The sequence below is a fragment of the Diabrotica virgifera genome, chromosome 3 (assembly GCF_917563875.1).
Source record: "Diabrotica virgifera virgifera chromosome 3, PGI_DIABVI_V3a".
Taxonomy (NCBI): Eukaryota; Metazoa; Arthropoda; class Insecta; order Coleoptera; family Chrysomelidae; genus Diabrotica; species Diabrotica virgifera.
In genome coordinates, this window is record NC_065445.1 from 249,911,054 (window position 1) to 249,932,226 (window position 21,173).

The window sequence follows — 21,173 nt, forward strand, 5'->3', positions numbered from 1 at the left end:
CTGATTGAAAGTAATGGAATATTCTCAGTAAAAATATTTGCTATGTCCTTAAATGCCTCGACAACCTGGGATATTTCAAACATATTACCTTCCAATAAAGTAATCCATTTTCCAATTATTATTGGTATTTGCAAAACTGCTACTTTTTGCAACTTTGTTCAAAATATTTCATCATCCAGACAGTTTTATTTAAAATTCCGTGAAAATTTTAACTTTTCTCCCTTTATGACCATAAGCATTTTTGTAAAGCACTTTCAAACACAATAAGACTATTTTACAATTAAGGATTGAACTCGATCTAGTTTTTACAGGAAGTGTTTTAAAAGAATGTAGGTTCATCAAATCAGACATCAACAAATTTAATGTATGAGAAACAAAGGAATATGCTTCAATAAAATTATATTTGTTTTTTATCGATCATTTTGCCTTTGGCAATCCCACAAAATATTTCTGGGCCGTCTTCCTTTATATATTATATTATTTATTATTTCTTGTGAAATATATTCAGCTGTGTGCCTTTCACAATCTGTAAAAAGTGTTAAGAATACCTACACATTACTGGTTCAGGTGTTGTAAAGCCGCGTTTAGACACCGCTATAAATCGCAGCAATTTATCGATATCAATCGAGTTGTTTCAATTTATCGTTGAGTGTAAACTGTACATTGCAGCGATTTATCGGAATTGGGGGATTGGAGTTGGTATCGGATTGCATCAATTTATTGTAATGATCGAGTTGTTTCAGGTTATAAGGCAGCGTTTAGACACAGCGATAAATCCGTGCAATTTATCGATGTCAATCAAGTTGTTTCAATTTATTGTTGTGTGTAAACAGTACATCGCAGCGATTTATCGGGATTGGAATTGGATTGGAGTTGGTACCTATCGGATTGAATCAATTTATTGTAACGATCGAGTTGTTTTAATTTATAATCAATCGCAGCTTCTAAACAGCTTTATAAAAATCAATAAATCGTAGCAATTTATCGTCACAATAAATTGCTCGGATTTATCACGACGCCTCAACGCCACTTAATTGATCGCAACAATTCATCGCAGCGTCTAAACAGCTTTAAAAATCAATAAATTGTAGCAATTTATCGTCACAATAAATTGCTCGCATGTATCGCGGCGTCTAAACGCCATTTAAGTTAATAACAGATTGGTTTCTTATATTTGACCAGCCATCACACTTAATGCCTAATGTAAATGATTTATATTCTCAAAAGTTCTCGGAAATATTATGGAAAGTTCTCGAAAATATTCTCGGAAACTTTCTCGAAAGTTCTCGGAAATATTCTCGAGAATTTTCCATTGAAAGTTTCCGGGAATATTCGCGGTCAGGAGAATATTTCCATTTCTTTTAGGCGAATATTCTCGGAAACTTTCCAATGTTCGCGAATATTCGCTTGGAAATATTCTCGACTCACATCACTAATCGTAGTTAACCGAATTATTAATTTTAAAGCCGCCTAGACAGTATAAAAGTTAGTTAAACAGTTTTACTTAAACTTAAAAATATATTAAAAACTTATGAATAAAACTAACGAGTACAGGACGAAACGAAGAAAATATTAGAAAAAGAATAGTAAAAGGAGAACAGGTGATAGGACCCTGAATTTGATACTATGGCAAAACAATGACACGATCCCACAAAGAGACTTTCGCGTGGACACCACAAGGGAAACGACGAAGAAGGCCAAGAAGAAGCTTTAGGAAGGAATTGAAAAGGTACTGTAGGAAAGAGAAATCCCTCCAGCAAATCAGAGAAGAATGGCGGTTAGGAGTCGGAAGGCATTAAAGAACGCTGTAAACCGATAGTAGTAGTAGTGGGAAAAATATAAGAACATAAAATATAAAATGAATTTACAATACAATATTAAATCCAGTGTTAACCTATGTTCACAACTTGTTTGTAGACTTCAAACAGGCATACGACTCAGTCAAAAGGAAGAAACTATACTATATATTGGCTCAATTGGCAGTACCACACAAGCTAATAAGACTCATTAAAGCCACAATGGATGAAACTCAGGCATGTGTATGAATACAAAACCACCGGGCAGACTTTTTCAAAATTTCGCAGGGACTAAAGCAGGGAGATGGGCTGGCCCCAACATTGTTTAACTTGGCGCTGGAGTGTGCGGTTAGGCAAATGCAAACTTGACGAGGAAACCTACAGACCAACCGAAACCTACGAAAAGGAATATTCACACCTTCGTATCTCCTACCATTCGCAGACCGGTTTCTGTATCTATACGTCATGAGTACGACTTTGTAGGAAAGACGAAAGCAGAGAACATCCTTTTCGTATATCGGAGACCAGTATGCAGGCAAACTCATTCACAGACTGGTGTAATCTGAATTATTTAGAAGCAACCTACTCACTTGTTTTGGACCATTTTTTTGCACCATTTCTCGCTTAGTTTGAATGTAAGCGGCATTTTAGTGCATTCTTTCACGGTTTTTGCTCTAAATTTTAAAGAACCGCTTGGATTGACATGAAATTTGGCATACGTATAGCTTACATGTCAAAGAAAAAAAAGTGATATTGCGCCAATGTGTGCTTTTGCCCTGGGGGTGACTTTCACACCCTATTCGGGGTGAAAAAATATATGTCGAAAATTAGTCCGGAAATGGATAAACTGACTAATTTTAGGTAACTTTTGTTCTATAGAGCTTTTTCGCCAAGTCAACACTTTTCGAGTTATTTGCGAGTGAATATGTTCATTTTTCAACAAAATAACCACATTTTTAGACGGCTTTTCGCAAATAACTCGAAAAGTAGGTATTTTGTCGAAAAAAACGTTCTTAGCAAAAATATATCCTATAAAAAAGTAAAAAAAGTGGTGTACGCCTTAGGTCTCTGGATCTCGTAGAACCAATTAAAATTACCATTATTGCCAATGAAAAATAGATTCATATTCACCAAATTTCACCAAATTAAGCACTTTTTGGGGGTGAAAAGCACCACCAGGGCAAAAGCACATATCGGCACAATATCACTTTTTTTCTTTGACTTATTAGCTATGTGTATGCAAAATTCCATGTCAATACAAGCGGTTCTTTAAAATTTAGAGGTTTTGCAATATTTTACCGTTAAAGAACGGACTATTTAATGGTGCTCATTTTTAAGGCTTTTTCAAACACTACAAAAGGCGTTGGTAGCATTATACACCTAAAACCTACCGTTCCTCTGTTATTTCAAGTTGAATACACCAATTTGAGCATGCACCAAAAAACAAACTCTTTTCACCTACCATATCTCTTCTTGTATTATAAATAGAACATTTACGAAGAAACGAATCTCTTTGTTATTTATAACCTAAAAAATGTTTTATATAGTGTTTTTAGCTCGATGCATAGTTTTTAAGGTATTCACAAAAAACCGTCCGAACAGGTGTCATTTTTCAATGAAAATGGCTAATTTTCAATTACGCATAACCCAAAAATTATTGAGTTCTCAAAAAAAAGTATAGACCAATTTTTGCTTAGAAATAGGTTCTCTAGTCACTCCCTTGCTTATTTTGACCAACAAATTTTCCACCCTCTTAAAGGGGTGGGAACCGCCCCAAGATAAAAACTCCATAGTATATAGGGTAGATTTTGTTTCTTGAGCTATTCCCTACTTATTGTGAAAATTGTGTACATCGATGTAGTAGGATGGAATTCGGAGCCAAATACATACCCTCATTGACTGCCCCATAATAATGCTCTGCTATGATCGCGTGAGAGAGGACACACAAGATGATAGCAAAATTTCTATTTACTGTAACTTTTCGAGTTTTTGAGCTACAGCAACGAGTTTGATGTCATTGGAAAAGTAATTTTGCATTCTTTCAAAATATGTAAAAATATATAAGGCGTATCTAAAAAAATTAATATTTTTTTTATTTCCGGTTCAACCGGAAACCACATTTTAAGTAAAATTTATTGTGATAATAAATAATAAAATTTCAAATTTTAGTTTCTATTACAAAGGAAGTTACGGGCAGTCGAATATTTTTTTATAGAAAATTCATATCTCCCCTCCGATGGAGAGTTAAGAAATCTGACTAATGTCATTCAATTTACCGATAGGATTTCAAAAATATATCAAAAAATAAACAAATTCCTTGGAGCCATTTTTGAGAAAGTCTAGTTCAAAGTTATGTCAAATTTTGACCCCTTAAATATAGGCAACCCATAACATTTTCTGAAAAACGATAATATTTTTCTTATAGCCCCATCTTTATCTATATAACTCCTTTTTCAAATTAAAATTATCTTAAAGAAATTTTTAGACAGGTAGGGAAATGTGTCGGGTGGGCGGTCAGCCATGTTGGCCGCCATTTTGAATTTGGAAACGTCAAATTCCGTATTTCTATTTAGCTATTAATGAGCTAACTTTGAGTTAAATTTCATTCGTTTCGGTAAAAATGTGCAAAAATGGGCCCTAAATAACCCCCCCATTTCGGCCCCCCTTTGAGAGGTTTTTCTTAAAACCTTAGTTTCTCGACAAAATTCTCTTAAACTTACTCATATCGAATTTTATCGAAATCGGTCCAGTAGTTTTTACTGGGCGGTGGCGACATACGTACATACGTACGTACATACTTCCGACATGTTTTTATTTGCTTTTTAGACTCAGGGGGACTCAAACGTCGAGAAAAAAAGTGAAATCTGAAATTTTTTTTCACGATCCTATAACTTTATCTATTATACTATACTACGTATATAGTACGATAAAGTAAAAAAGAGGGTTAGGTTTGAACAACAAAAAAACAACTGTCAAGTGTCAACCTTGACTTTGTCGTACGAGTGACGTAGTCATTCCCCTCCCCCTCGCTTCCGTCCACATAGTTACGAGACAACCTACGCCTACCTAACTTGCATCCCAGAAAAAAATTCTAAACAAAGCATGTTTTATGTCGCTTGTAGACGACGATGCGGGGACTAAGGAGGTTACCTTCAAAAACCTGTATAAGATTTTTTCAGCTTTTTTTTTCTTTAATCATCAATAATATTATTGGCGACACATTAATTTATGATACAAAATATAAAAATAATATATTTAAGAAATTATAGGCCTGGATCCCGCGTACCAAAAAAAGTTTTTTAATAGCAAGCTGATAATGTGTTAATAGCTTACTGTGTCTAGTCGGACAAACTTTCATGTACCTACGGGAACACTGGAACAGGGGAAGTTTTAATTGTTTAGCAGGTTACAGGTTTCGAACGTCACACTGCGAAAACGTCCTATCTATTTTGTCGGACAAAACTTCCAATTGATTTGTTACACTTTCATTAAGCTCTCATACAAAAATATATATGTATCGGTTTTAGAACGTCTTTCGACGTTGTCCGATGCCTAATTTCCACGTCCTTCTATCATCCCATTGGCCATCTCTAAGATCCCTTGTACTCATTGCTTTGGTTACCCCTTCTTTCCATGTCTTTTTGGGTCTTCCTCGTTTTTTGCGGTTTGGTGGTACCCACTGCATAACTTTTTTGGGCAATCTTGTGTCTTCCATTCTTTGAACATGACCATACCAAATCAACTGTTTCCTCTCAATGTCTGTTGTTAAGTAACCATCTATTCCAATTCGTCGTCTTACTTCCTCATTTCACATTTCGAACTCTTTCCCTACAGGATATACCTAACGATCTTCTAAACACATCCATCTCTACAGCTTCTAATTTTTTCCTGTTGTTTTCGGTTATTCTCCAAGTTTCTGCTCCGTAAAGTAGGCTGCTTTTAATAAGTGTTTCATAGATATTGTATTTTCGCTGTATTCCTATTTCGGAGCTCCAAAGTATTCCATTTAGGCAGCCAATTGTTCTTCTAGCTTGTGTTACCCTTTTCTTTGTTTCCTTATCGTCTTTTCCCGTTCTATCGAAGATTACTCCCAGGTACGTGTATTCACTACAGGATGTGACTTCTTCATTATCCTCTAGTTCGATATTGGATAACTCAGCTCCTATTGGTAGGTATTTAGTTTTTTCCACATTAATTTTCAAGCCCCACTGTTCATATGCAAAAATCAGACTGCTATTTACCACCAATATAAATCCTGTCATTTTACCAATATAAATCTTGTCAGTTCTACGTGTCGGACTTGATTAAAATGACCAACATATTTTTCGGGCAAACATTTTTTTATATAAAGTTTGCTATTAAATAAACTTAAAAACAACCTACTGGTTTTTACAATCATAAACTTGTCAGGATGACACGTTCCACAATTAAACTTCCCCTGCTCCAGTGTTCACATACATCAAAGTTTGTCCGACTAGAGACCGTTAAGCTATTAATAAATTTTCAACTTGCTATTAATAAACTCTTTTTTGGTACGCGGGATATTTCGTGAAATAGTGTTTTTGTAATTTGTATAGTAATGATATAATTTATTATAGTTGAAAACTTACAAAACACAACTTCTGTACATTCGGACAAAAAAATTTCGAAAAAACGTGTTAATAATGTTCTTGTACCTAATATTAATATTTATTATATATTTTAGTTTGTATTTTTGTTATAAACCAAATTATACCAGTTTTTAATGATATTGTAAAAAAATTGGAAATACCTATATCTGGTAAATACATAAACAAATTTTGATTTATATGAATAAATTATCTAATTTCGAATATAGTACGTTCTTTAATGGTAAAATATTGCAAAACCTCTACATTCTAAAGAACCGCTTGGATTGACATGGAATTTGGCATATACATAGCTAACAAGTCAAAGAAAAAAAGTGATATTGTGCCGATGTGTGCTTTTGCCCTGGGGGTGAGTTTCACCCCTTCCCGAAGGTAAAAAATATACTTCCAAAATAAGTCCGGAAATAGATAAACTGACTAATTCTAAGCAACTTTTGTTCTATAGAGTTTTTTTATTAAGTCAATGATTTTCGAGTTATCTGCGAGTGAATATGTTCATTTTTCAACAAAATAATCACGTTTTTAGACGGTTTTTCGCAAATAACTCAAAAAGTAAGGATGTTGTCGAAAAAAATATTCTTAACAAAAATATATCCTGTTAAAAAGTGAAAAAAATGGTGTACACATTAGGTCTAGAGACCTAGTATGAGCAGAGTTATAGCTAATGAAAAATAGGTTCATATTCGTCAAATTCCACATCGAATATTTTAACGTGAAATAATCAAAAAATGAAAAATGGTACAAGTTTGAAGGCCAGGTACTAGAGAATTGCCTAGGGCGTCAATTGGCCTAAATGCGGCCCTGCTTCTAACACAGTTTATAAGCTTTCATATTCAGATTATTTATTAAGATATAAATCAATTAAAAGATATAAAAGAGATTTAAATTCAACAATTACTGATACAAGTTTTATAATTACTAGCGAATGCACTAAGTAAAGTCAAATTATTACAAATAATCGATTATTTCCACAAAATTATACCTTCTAGATTAAGACCAATCAATAAGACTTTAATTATAGGAATTAGTCATTCCGGGTAGATTAGTTTAACGAATAAATACAAGTAGCTTAATTTATTTGTATGCATTTATATATCATTTTGTTATAGTATACAAAAACTATTAGTATAGTATAGGTGAATCATAGAGCTTCAGTGAAAACGCGCTATCGAGTTCTATGTTGCGCTAAGGTTTCACCTCATTTCAAGACTTTCCTTGTCCTATTCAGCCCTGTTCTCTAACTTTTAACAAATCAAATAGAAATAACCAAGTCGAATCGTAATTACGCGAAATCGGAATGTTTGATATCTATCGCGTCATTTTCGTGTTTGGATTGGTATTCTGTAACTCACATCGTAAGCGGGTTAAATCGAAATCGGCAATTTCTATTTCACGCGGTCAAGAGAGGGTGGCAACCCCGCATTGTCGAGCGAAATTAGTGTTCTGTGACCTGTTTGTTAAAACGACACATATCTTCAATTTTTCATACTATCACATTACATACAGTTGCATTTTTAAAAATAGTTTTGAAATGACAAAAAAGAAAATATTGAAAAGTAAACAATAAAATATTAGTGTAAATATTGGACAAAAAAAACTCAAAAGATGATAAATGGGTTTAAATCAAAGTTAATTAAAATTGTTATAAAAAATAGGATAAACTGCTAAATAAATAAGACAAAGGAAGATAAGATGTATGATGTAACAAATTACTAATAATATACAATCCTTAAGATTTGATTCCAGGTAAAATAACTGATAAACAACTTTTCCCAAAAACAGCGTCTTTTCTATAATTATTTTCTTTTCAATAAGCGTTGATTGATACAAATACAATAGACCTGGATCCCGCGTAAGAAAGAAAAGTTGATTAATAGCAAGCTGAAAATTTGTTAATAGCTTAACAGTGTCTAGTCGGACAAACTTTGATGCAAGGGAACACTGGAACAGGGGAAGTTTTAACTGTGGAGCATGATAAACGTGTCGTCCTGACAAGTTTATGATTGTGAAAAATAGCAAGTTGTTTTTAAGTTTATTCGATAGCCAACGTTATGTAATATATGAGAAAACGTTTGTCCGATAAATATGTTGGGCATTTTAACGAGTCCGACACGTAGAACATGTCACATCACAGGAATTATGTTGGTGATGAATAGCAGTCTGATTTTTGCATGAGAGTTTAATGAAAGGTTAAAAAAGCAATTGGAAGTTCTGTCCGACAAAATTAATGGGAAGTTTTCGTAGTCGGACATTCTAAACAGGTAAGATATAGACAAAAATGCTGGTGATAAATAGCTTTCCGACAAAGACGAAATTTAATTAAGTAAATTATTCCTTACCAAGAATGACTGTTGTCGGAAAAAAATAAGGGGTAGATTTTGTAGTCGGACAATTTAAAAAAATAATTTTTGTAATTTCAATAAGGGGTGATTATTCTATGTCAAAAGTACCTGCAATCAATTACAATCGATTTCTTTCGATTTATCTCAACATCATTTAGATACCTCACTGTAATACATTTATAGTAGATCAGGCAAATTATATTATGGATTGAGTGGTCTAGCTATCTTTGTCTGCCACATGCGCGGGATCGCTTGGTTAAAAGAGATAGATAGACCACCTATCGACTTTTTGCGCTGTATTCCCTGTCTACCCTTATGTCTATGAATACATTTCCATTTAAGAAAAACTGTCACTTTTGACAATAATTCATAATAAATTGCAATCGTAACTTCAAATTTAAACTAATCGATTTATTTTGGCAGCAAATTATTTCTAGCCATGTGACATATTAATTACATTATTATTTCATTTGTAGAAAGTTGAGAAAAATTACGTTATACAATTTTAGTAATAATTTATTTAGGTACCCTTTTTCAATCAAGCAAAGCATTATAGCACGAAGAATGATATTCAATAGAATTTTCACAATTATCTGGCAACTAAATATCATTGAATTGATGACCAAGTATTTTACTAACTTTGTAAAATGTTCGAAAATTACTCAAAAATGTTCCGTTGAATGGTTTAACTTTTGATTTGGCGACTTAACATTTAAACTGTTGACACTCAAAAATAGACACAAAAACACTCCATAGTTAATATAAAATTTAATTTCCAACACACGTGGCAAACAGAAACTCAGAGACCATGTACTTTCAAATACTACTTTGTATAGCACAAAGTGTCACACTGACAAATGCAGCCTTCTAATACATACTTCTAAGCATAATGTGTCATATTTACGTCTATTCTTATAAGCACCAAAGTTTTAGACTCTTCGCATTTTTCAATGTCGTTTACAGGGTTAAGATTTGAGTATGGAAAAAAATGTATACGCTCTGAGCTTCGCTGGTGTCGTTTCTAGCGGTTATTAATTCAACTTTTACCGGTAATTTTTAAATTTATTATTTAATCGTCATCGTTTAATATTTACAACGCAAAAAAGTAATTAAATTGTAATAGATTTCTTTAAGATTTTGCTAATCATTTTGACGTTCTATTGATAAAATATGAATTTCTTACTTCGGATACTTTCACAATTATCGTGTAGATGGCGCTAAGATTAATTTATAATTACATATTACGGAACATTAAAAAAACTTAAATTCAGTATTTACGACGTAAGTATATTTAAGGTAAAAATATATACCACAGCTTTGACCAACTAATATTTTTTATAATTAATGTTTTTAATTTTAATTTTAAATTAATCACTTTGACATTTATGTCAAATTTCCGGTAAACGTTTACAGACTTGCCACTACTGGCGTTCGCGAATTTGTAAATATCCCCTCTACGTACGAGCTCACAGCGTATACGCTCTGAGCTTCGCTGGTGTCGCTCCTAGCGGTTACTAATTCAACTTTCACCGGTAATTTTTAAATTTATTATTTAATTGTTATCGCTTAATATTTACAACGCTAAAAAGTAATTAAACTGTAACAGATTTTTTTAAGATTTTGCTAATCATTTTGACGTTCTATTGATGAAATATTAATTTCTTACTTCGGATACTTTCACAATTATCATGTAGATGGCGCCAAGAATAATTTATAATTGCATATTACAGAACATTAAAAAACGCAAATTCGGTATTTAAGACGTAAGTATATTTAAGATAAAAATATAAACCACAGCTTTGATCAACTAATATTTTTTATAATTAATGTTTTTAATTTTAATTTAAAATTAATCACTTTGACATTTATGTCAAATTTCCGGTAAACGTTTACAGACTTGTCACTACTGGCGCTCACGAATTTATAAATATCCCCTCTACGTACGAGCTCACAGCGTATACAACGTTTTTTGTAGGAAATTTTCCGTACTTTCTGATGCGCCTAATAGGGCTTTTCATCGATTGTCATTTGTTTCGAGCTTCTGTCATATGTTGTATAATCTGTGTATAATATTAATATACACGGATTATACGACATATGACAGCAGCTCGAAACAAATGACTGTGAATGAAAAGCCCTATTAGAAAACCCTAAGAGATTGCTTTCACATGTTCTTTGACATTTTTTATTGTCATTTTGAGAATATCTAGAACAAACTCCACCCAAAGAAATAATTGTTTTGCAATATATACATGCATTGATACTTACCTCACTGTTTTTGGAGTGTGCATGTATATATATGCACATGCAAATATGTGAATATAAATAATAATATACAACTAAAATAGCTTTATCAATATGTGACTGTCATTCTGAAAAAATGTTTTTTATTTATTTTCTTCGATTTGCCCAAACTGTTTGTCCGACATATAACTTTTTGCGTTACAAAATATAATTTGTACATAAACAAATCAAAATTAGCTTGTGCATAAACAAATCAAAAACAAAAAATATCTTACATGTTTAGAATGTCCGACTAGGAAAATTTCCCATTAATTTTGTCCGACAGAACTTCCAATTGCTTTTTTAACCTTTCATTAAACTCTCATGCAAAAATCAGACTGCTATTCATCACCAACATAGTTCCTGTGATGTGACATGTTCTACGTGTCGGACTCGTTAAAATGCCCAACCTTTTTGTCGGACAAACATTTTTTCATATATTATATAACGTTGGCTATTGAATAAACTTAAAAACAACTTGCTATTTTTCACCATCATAAACTTGTCAGGACGACACGTTTATCATGTTCCACCATTAAAACTTCCCCTGTTCCAGTGTTCCCGTGCATCAATGTTTGTCCGACTAGACACAGTTAAGCTATTAACAAATTTTCAGCTTGCTATTAATCAACTTTTTTTTCATATGCGGGATCCAGGTCTACAAGTAAACTGGTATAATATCAATTAACGCTATAAGTCTATCTTTAAATTTTAAAATTTCCTTGTACGATCTATTCTTGTACATTATGCCATTGATTGAAATTGTACAAGAAATAAACAAAAAAAGTTTGGCAGCACTGTGACTGGCAAAAATTCAGCTGATTCAGCATTCAGATACCAAATAAATTTTAAGGTTAGATTGAATGCATACTCGTAGATGTCTAAATTAAATATACAATTCCCTAAGTAAATACCACCACAAACTAAAAATTAAGCAGGTACAAAAGGTAAAAATATTATAAATAATGATAAATAAGTAATAATAAATTATTTTTAGTAGATATAAAATATAAACATTTATTGCACAATTCCGATATCGAAATCTAATTTCGATAGGGTAAATTATGTCGAAGTCATTTCCATTCACTCTTCCGATTGTAGAGATTCCAAGGGAGTTATGGAATACCGATTTTGACTATTTCTAATCGACTTGGCCACTTCTATTCGATTTTTCTGACTTCTATCATCGAAATGAGTTACAGAATAGGCATGATTATCTCGTCCATGATAGATCTTCTCTAAGTTTGTGCTGGGCAATATATTTTTTCCTTGGAGGTTCCACTCCATGACAGTCTTTGCAATACTGGAGATTTTTTTCGGAGTATGTGACCGATTCAGCTCCACTTTCTGGACTTTATTTCATTTTCTACCTTCTTTTGTTCAATCAGGTGTAACAGATCTTCGTTTCAGATGATGTTCAGGCCAGAAAATGCGAGCAATTCTTCGTAGACCTTTGTTAACACATACTTGCAATTTGTCTGTAAGAGTTTTTGTCACTTTCCAGGTTTCACATCCGTAAAGTAAAACAGACATGAAATTTAACAGGAATATTCGGATTTTTGTCTTATTTGTAGTATACTACCCAAACCTCCATAGAGAGTTGAGCATGCTGAGTGCTTGTTAAGCTTTTCGTATCCTCATATGTATAAGTTCCTTTTGTACCTTCGCTTTCTGTTATAAAATACGTAATAGTTTTCACATTTTCAATCTGCATGTGATTGTAAATTAGTTTGTAGTTTCTTACATTATTCTCATGGATTTGGTTTTATTAACATTGATTTTAAAACTTTTTTTTTTAAATAAAGCCGCATCAACCATCGAAGGTTATTAGCGGATGTTGAACAATTACAATATAATTATTAAAAATAGTTTATTATAAAAATGTCACAAGGAAATAGCTTCAGAACAATAATTATTACATTTTATGAAATAAACGCACTTATATCTTTAAGATAATTAATTGTACTGAATAAATTATAATTTAATATATTCTTCAGCTGACTTGATTCTTCAGAAATGTTGTTGATGCTTCGTTCATAAGAGTAAAGTGGACATTCTGTAAGAATGTGCTGGACTGTTATAAGGCATCTACCTACAGTATGAGCATTATGGTGGTAGCTCTTTGGTTATTAAGTGCTTATGGGTTAATGTTGTTTATCAGTTTCTACATCAGAGGACGAATCAGCAACTGTGGGATGTATATTTTTTCTAAGTCTTGTTAATTTATTTTTTATGCTACGGTCTGGAATATGATCATGAGCGAATAGTAAAATTTCTTTGAAAGAATTTATATCGGTTGTGTAATTTTCTACTATAGAGGCAGAATTTTTTGAGTTTAAATCATTACATATACATATAGCATCGCAAATAACTGTAAAATTCTATTGGCTTCAGTGGTTTTACTTAATTGTATTTATCATTTTGTTGTAGGATATGACTGATATGGTGAAAATTGTAGCTGATAGATACCAAACAGTGCTGGATAAAGTTAGTGGTAAGTGTTTTAATGTAGATGATATAATAATATATGTGGTTATATCAGTTATCATCATTAATTAGTCAATATTTGACCACTGCTGAACGTAGGCCTCCCGTAAATTTTTCTATTTATCTCTATGTTGAGCTGCTTGGATCTATTGGTGGTGATGATGCGCTTTATATCATCCGTCCATCTAGTCGATGGTCGTCCACTCCTTCGATATGCCTTTTGTCCTGGTCGCCATTCGAGAATCTTTTTGATTTATGTATCATCCGTCAATCTGGCAACATATGCGGCCCAAGCCCAATTATTCTTTAACTCCATCCGTGACTCATATTCTTCTTATTCCTAGGTTTCGTAATTTATCTCTGATGGTAACGCCTAACATTGATCATTCCATAGCGTGTTGTGTAACTCAGTGGCGGCTCGTCAGGGTCGGCAATGCTGACCCACAAATTTATGGACACATTATAGATTTTTTAAATATTTAATTTAATCAGAGTTGATGTTATGCGTTTCTGTGAAATCAAAAAAATATCTGTGAGATAATGCAGACTAAATTGTATTCATTGTTTTTAAAAGAATTCGATCGATCCGATACGTTAAGCGATCCCTGTGCGCTGTGCGTAAGAGACTTTTCAAATTAATGATCCTACAGCCATGCACCCGATTGCGATAGGCCCGCTTCGGCAAGCCGTCCCCAGATTGACGATTTGCTTGTACTAATAAGAAGCTATGGAGTATTAGCCGATAGGCAACCAATTATACATTCCCCGTATTCATTTGAATGGCAAGTCCGGCAGATACCAATCTGCCGATCGGTGATCTGCAAACGGCAGCAACGCACGTACCTAGCCACGTACCTTGCTAGCGCGCCCGGGATGAAATTATTAAATAAGTAGTTTTACGTCGTTTAATTATTGATATTGTAGTTTTTTTAAGTTTCCAGGAATTACCATTTAGGGGACAGGATGAATCGGAGCATTCGTTAAATCAAGTTAATTATAGAGATTTAACTTTTACTAATTTACTTTCTGTCTCGAAGAGATTTAGCGGCGTACCTAAAACAGCACAGAATGAAAGAATCAATTAGTACCTAGTTACATTTTGATCCTTTTCGGTAGAAGTAGACGAAACTACTGATAGAGGTAACATGTCATTCACAATTATCAATTGTTCTTCGATACGCGTTACGTCTAATACTTATGAGAGGTTTTTAGGTTTTCAGACGTGAGTAGAAGCCATAAGACAGAACATATTTTTGGTGTTTTAAAGGACAGATTAAAATTTTTTGATATCAAAAATAAATTGGAATGGTAAACTTATGACGGCGCTGCCTTGATGTCCGGTGAATTTTATGGCCTTCAGGCAAAAGTTAAAACTATTACACCCCCGCTTTATTTACTCACTGTCATAGGTCATTTACCTCTTTGACGATTCAAAATTTAAAAGTTACGCCAAAGATTCAAATATTTTCGGAAAGTGGGATAAGTTACAAAATATGTATACAGTAAAACCTGCCATATCCGGATCAATGTGGCGACAGACCGATCCGGATATGAAAAAATCCGGATATCAAGAAGACTACTTCTGTGACCACTTCTTTTATAGTCTCTGAAACGTTTTCTTCTTCATACATTCCGGTAATCAACGCCTTCAATAACTTTCGTCGATAGACACGTTTTATAGATTCTATAATACATTATTTCGCCATCTTTTTGTTCTTTTAGTTCGTGATGAGAGGGCGCGTTGTCCAACAGCAGGACTGCCTTTCTCGGTAAATCCGGACGGCAGAACCGTCCGGATATGGGGAGGTCCGGATATGACAGGTCCGGATATGGCAGGTTGTACTGTAATTTTATATACTGCAATTCATTAGGTACAACAAACTGTTCCCGAAATTAATAAATTATTGTTCTCAAACGTGGGCAAATTCTGCCTCAAATGAACGGGATTTCTCTTGTCTCAAAAGAGCCAAAACGTATTGTCGAAATACCATGGAACAAGAGAGAATGTCAAGCTTGTCTCAAATGTCAATAGAAAAAAACTTTTAAAATCTCTGCAAAACAATAATAAATTTTACAATGACGTTATATTCCATTTTGCTACTTCGAAACAACATAGACTAGGGTTAATTTATAAACAGATTTAAGTTCTAAATTTATAGGAAAAAACGAAAAAAAAAACAAAAAAAAATTAAAAAAATAAAAATGAAAAAACCAAAAATGTCTTATGAAATTGATGCTTTTTAATTAGATGACATACCTATCTGAGGAGACAAAACCTTGCCGACCCTGTCCCTAAAGCCACGAGCCGCCACTGGTGTAATTTTTAATTTACTTTTTGTTCCATTTGTCAGAGGTTTGTTCCATTTGTCAGAGGTAGTTCCGCATCATATACAGTACATCTAATTTACTTACCGTTGCACGTCATAATCTACGTTAGAGATCTAAGTTGACATTGTTGCCCAATTACAAAAAATTCTTGAATTCATTTTAAATCAAATACATCACACAATTTTTGCGGAAGTGGATTATATAGCAAAACAAATTAATATTCAATGTAAATAAATAAAAACTTTATAAATAGAAAACAAGAATTAAGTTATAATCTTACGTTAAAGTACATAATAAAAACAGTAAATATAATAAAACAAATACTTATAGTAAAGAATATAAACAAATATGAAGTGTCATCACCGCAACTGTCAAATAAATGTTACCAATTTATGCCAAAATATCACCTGCTTTCGATTATAGTTACAGTGTATTCCGAACAAATGTGCTTCATAAAAACGCTTTATAATCCATTTATACAAATTAAATTGGGATGGGGATTGGGATGTCAATTGCGATGTGTATGCATGTTTCATAGATTTCGAGAAGGCATTTGATAAAGTCCCACATGGAAAACTAATCGATATCCTAAAAACATCAGGACTCGATGGTAAGGATATAAGGCTCGTTTCAAACTTATATCTCCAACAAAAAGCAACAGTTCGATTCGAAAATGAACTGTCCGAAATCTTCACGGTTGAAAAAGGAGTCAGACAGGGTTGCATACTGTCACCAACATTATTTAACATATACTCTGAAAACATCTTTAGAGAGGCCTTGGACGAATCAGAAGATGGTATTGCAGTAAATGGACAACTTATAAATAATATTAGATATGCAGACGATACAGTATTGCTGGCGGATAGTGCGCAGGGGCTCCAAAGGATCATGGATAATGTTGTAGAAGCATGTAACAAATACGGCCTAAAACTAAACTGTAAGAAGACAAAAATAATGATCATTAGTAAAAACACCAACATAAACGCCCAAATTACAGTAAACAATACACCTCTACAGAGAGTACAGAAAATATGCTACCTGGGCTGCAACATTAAGGATACTTGGGATCATAGCTACGAAATAAAAACTCGTATTGAAAAAGCCAGAAGCTCTTTTAACAGTCTTAAGAAAATTCTCTGCAACTTGTCTTTAAGTATCAATATACGCATAAGAATTCTTAGATGTTACGTCTTTAGTGTCCTCCTATACGGAGTTGAAAGCTGGAGCCTGACAGAAGATGCCATAAAACGGTTAGAGGCGTTTGAAATGTGGTGCTACCGACGTATGTTGAGGGTCTCATATATACACCACACAACTAATATAACTATTCTCCAGAGGCTAGGAAAAGACAAAGAAATAATTAACACCGTAAAGAACAGAAAATTGACTTACTTCGGCCACATTATGCGTAATGAAAAATACCGACTGCTGCAGTTGATTCTACAAGGCAAGATTGAGGGCAGGAGAGGCCCTGGACGTAGACGTATATCCTGGCTGGCCAATCTTAGGAAGTGGACTGGTCTAACGTCAACTGATCTATTTCGAGCTGCCGTAAATAGAATAAGATGGGTCAATGTGGTCGCCAACATCTCTAGAAGATAGGCACTTTTAGAAGAAGACAAATTAAATGAAACATATTATTGTGTATTTCTTTAAGTTGACATTAATAGAAATCTTTAAATATTATTTCTACGCGTATATAATAAAATATGTCTAGTGGCTGTAATGCCAGTGTACTCGGCAAAGTGATTCTAAAAAAGAACACACCCACCGCCTAAATATTTCGTGTTGGTATCATGTGACGTCACGGGCTATAACGCAGATGACGTGCAACGGTAAGTAAATTAGATGGAGTATATGTAACAACCTTTGTATAACACATTGGTCAAAATCCTTCCTTTTTAAACAAACTGGAATATTAGACTTGACATTGTTGTTCAATCTACCAAAGGCAGACCATGGGCGACATACCCTTCTTTGAATTTCAGTTGTCCGATTATCTCGGCCTAAACGAATCTCATGTCCGAGATATTTGTAAGCTATTACATAGTCGATATACGGCTTTCAATTTGAACTTTATAGCTGACTACACGGTTAGTCATAAATTTTGTCTTTGAGGTGATAATTATTGTTTTTGACGCTTCATAGAGCGTTTCCAGTATTTTTATACAGGGTGTTAGTAAATAAGTATGAAAAACTTTAAGGGAAAATTCTACATGAAAAATCATGGTAGTTTCCTCTATAAACCTATGTCCACAAATGCTTTTTTTCCGAGATACAAGGTGTTGAAATTTGTATTTCAAACTGCCAATTTATTTATTACTCTAATACCAGTTGAGGTATGAAAATAAAATTTGGTGAGTTTTAGGAAGTAGTTATTGCGCATTTTTTGACATACAATTAAGAATTTTTTATTCATCATTGGCGCGCATACGGATAATAATCTGAACTTTTTTAAAGAAAAACATAGTACGCCACTGAGATATGTCAAACTAAAAATCATTTTTGAATTTCTCGTTCAATTTACAACAAAAAATCTTTTTTACCTTTTTTTCATATGGTGCACCGCTTTTATACAGAAAAATAAAACATCTTGACGCGTATTTTGCATTTCTTAATACATTATCAAAAACTATCCAACATAACAATACTAAACTAGAGCAATAACAGAAAATATTACTAATAAGATTTTAACTAGGTGCAAATATACAAGAAATGTTCAAAATGATCTCCTTTACAGGTAACAGAAGAATTTTATATTCATCATTGGCGCGCGTACGGGTTATGGTCTGAAGTTTTTTTAAGAAAAAAAAGTACGCCACTGAGATATGTCAAACTAAAAATCATTTTTGAAGTCTTCATTCAATTTACGACAAAAAATCTTTCTTGCCTTTTTTCATACGAGGTGCCATTTTTATACAAGAAAATAAAACATCTTAACGCTTACAAAGTATTCAAGGTAGTTTCCATATGCATAGAAACTTAGTGCAAATACTTTGTAAACGTTAATATGTTTTATTTTTTTGCATAAAAACGGCGCAGCATATGAAAAAACGGCAAGAAAGATTTTTTGTCGTAAATTGAACGGCCAATTCAAAATTGATTTTTAATTTGACATATCTCAGTGGCGTACTATTTTTTTCTTTAAAAAAAGCAGACCATTACCCGTTCACGCCCCAATGATGAATATAAAAATTTTCTGTCACCTCTAAAGGAGGTCACTTTTAATATTTGTTGTAGCTCTGCACCTAGTTAAAATCTTATTATTAATAATATTTTCTATTATTGTGCTAGTTTAGTATTATTATACTGGATCATCATCATCATTCTCTTTGCCTAATCCCGACCGTTTGCCGACCCGGGCTCGGCTTCCCTAATTGCATTTCTCCACACAATTCTATCTAGGGTCGTATCAATATTAATCCCCTTTACCATCATGTCCTGCCTAATCGTCTCCCACCACGTATTCTTGGTCTTCCTCTCCTACTCCTTTCAGGAATCTGCACTTCAGCAATTCTTCGTATTTAGTGATTAGCGTCTCGACGTTGAACATGACCAAACCATCTCAACCTATGCTCTCTCATTTTGGCATCAATTGGTGCCACACCTATACTTCCCCTAATATACTCATTTTTAATTTTATCCTTTTTTGTCACTCCACTCATCCATCTAAGCATTCTCATTTCCGCCACATGCATTCATTGTTCCTCTTTCTTTTTCTTTGTCCAACATTCAGTTTCGTGCATCATAGCTGGTCTTATGGCTGTTTTATAGAATTTTCCCTTCAACTTCATTGGAATTTTCCTGTAACAAAGCACACCACTCGCTTCCTTCCACCTCATCCATCCTGCCCTAATTCTACTGCATGCATCTCCATCTATTTCTCCATTACTCTGTAATACCGATCCCAGGTACTTAAAACTATTGCTTTTTACGATCAGTTCACCATCCAAAAATACCATTTTATTTGTAGTAACTCCAGCTTTAAATGAACATTCCAAATACTCTGTTTTTGTCCTACTAAGTTTTAAACCTTTTTCCTCCAGAGCTTGTCTCCACTGTTCCAGTTTTTGTTCTAAGTCTCTTTCACTATTTCCTATTAACACGACATCATCAGCATACATTAAGCACCATGGAAGGTTACCCAGTAGTTTCGCTGTTCATCATCATCATTCTCTTTGCCTTATCCCTATGCGGGGTCGGCTTCCATAATTGCATTTCTCCACACAATTCTATCTTGGGTCATATCAATGTTAATCCCCTTTACCAACATGTCCTGCCTTATCGCCTCCCCCAGGTCTTCTTTGGTCTTCCTCTCCTACTCCTTCCAGGAATCTGCACTTCAGCTATTCTTCGTATTGGGTGATTAACGTCTCGACGTTGAACATGACCAAACTATCTTAACCTATGCTCTCTCATTTTGTCATCGATTGGTGCCACACCTAGACTTCCCCTAATATATTCATTTCTAATTTTATCCTTCTTTGTTACTCCACTCATCCATCTAAGCATTCTCATTTCCGCCACATGCATTCGTTGTTCCTCTTTCTTTTTCACTGCCCAACATTCAGTTCCGTACATCATAGCCGGTCTTATGGCTGTTTTATAGAATTTTCCCTTCAGCTTCATTGGAATTTTTCTGTCACACAACACACCACTCGCTTCTTTCCACTTCATCCATCCAGCCCTAATTCTACTGCATGCATCTCCATCTATTTCTCCATTACTCTGTAATACCGATCCTAGGTACTTAAAACTATTGCTTTTCACAATCATTTCACCATCCAAAGATACCATTTTATTTGCAGTAGCTCCATCTTTAAATAGACATTCCAAATACTCTGTTTTTGTCCTACTAAGTCTTAAACCTTTTTCCTCCAGAGCTTGTCTCCACTGTTCCAGTTTTTGTTCTAAGTCTCTTTCACTATTTCCTACTAACACGACATCATCAGCATACATTAAGCACCATGGAATGTTACCCTGTAGTTTCCATATAGTTTTGAAGATCTGTGTCGGATCTGGTTTTTTGCCACTTTTTATATAATTTTCTCTTCTCTTTTATTTTTCCTTGTACTTCGTTTGACCACCACCAAGTCCCTTTATCCTCAAACTTTTTTCCTGACGTTTTCCCAAGTATTTCAATAGCAGTCTCTCTAATACTACTGGCCATTTTTCTCCAAATTGTATTAGGACTTCCTTTCATGTTCCAACATATTTTCTCTACTATTCTTTTCCTGAATAGACCTTCTTTCTCATCTTTCAGCAGCCACCACTTGATTTTTGTGGTCCTCTCCGATATTTTTGTTTAG

At 33.8% G+C, this 21,173-nt stretch overlaps 1 protein-coding gene across 2 annotated transcripts in view; it reads left to right on the forward strand.

Moving 5' to 3' along the window:
- LOC126881677 (elongation of very long chain fatty acids protein AAEL008004) overlaps positions 1–21,173 on the forward strand; it is a 210,744-nt gene that overhangs the window by 77,010 nt on the left and 112,561 nt on the right. For both annotated transcript variants that reach the window (XM_050646079.1, XM_050646078.1), the window contains exon 2: positions 13,480–13,543. In XM_050646079.1, the coding sequence (XP_050502036.1) occupies positions 13,480–13,543 (64 nt within the window). The remainder of the gene's footprint in view (positions 1–13,479; positions 13,544–21,173) is intronic.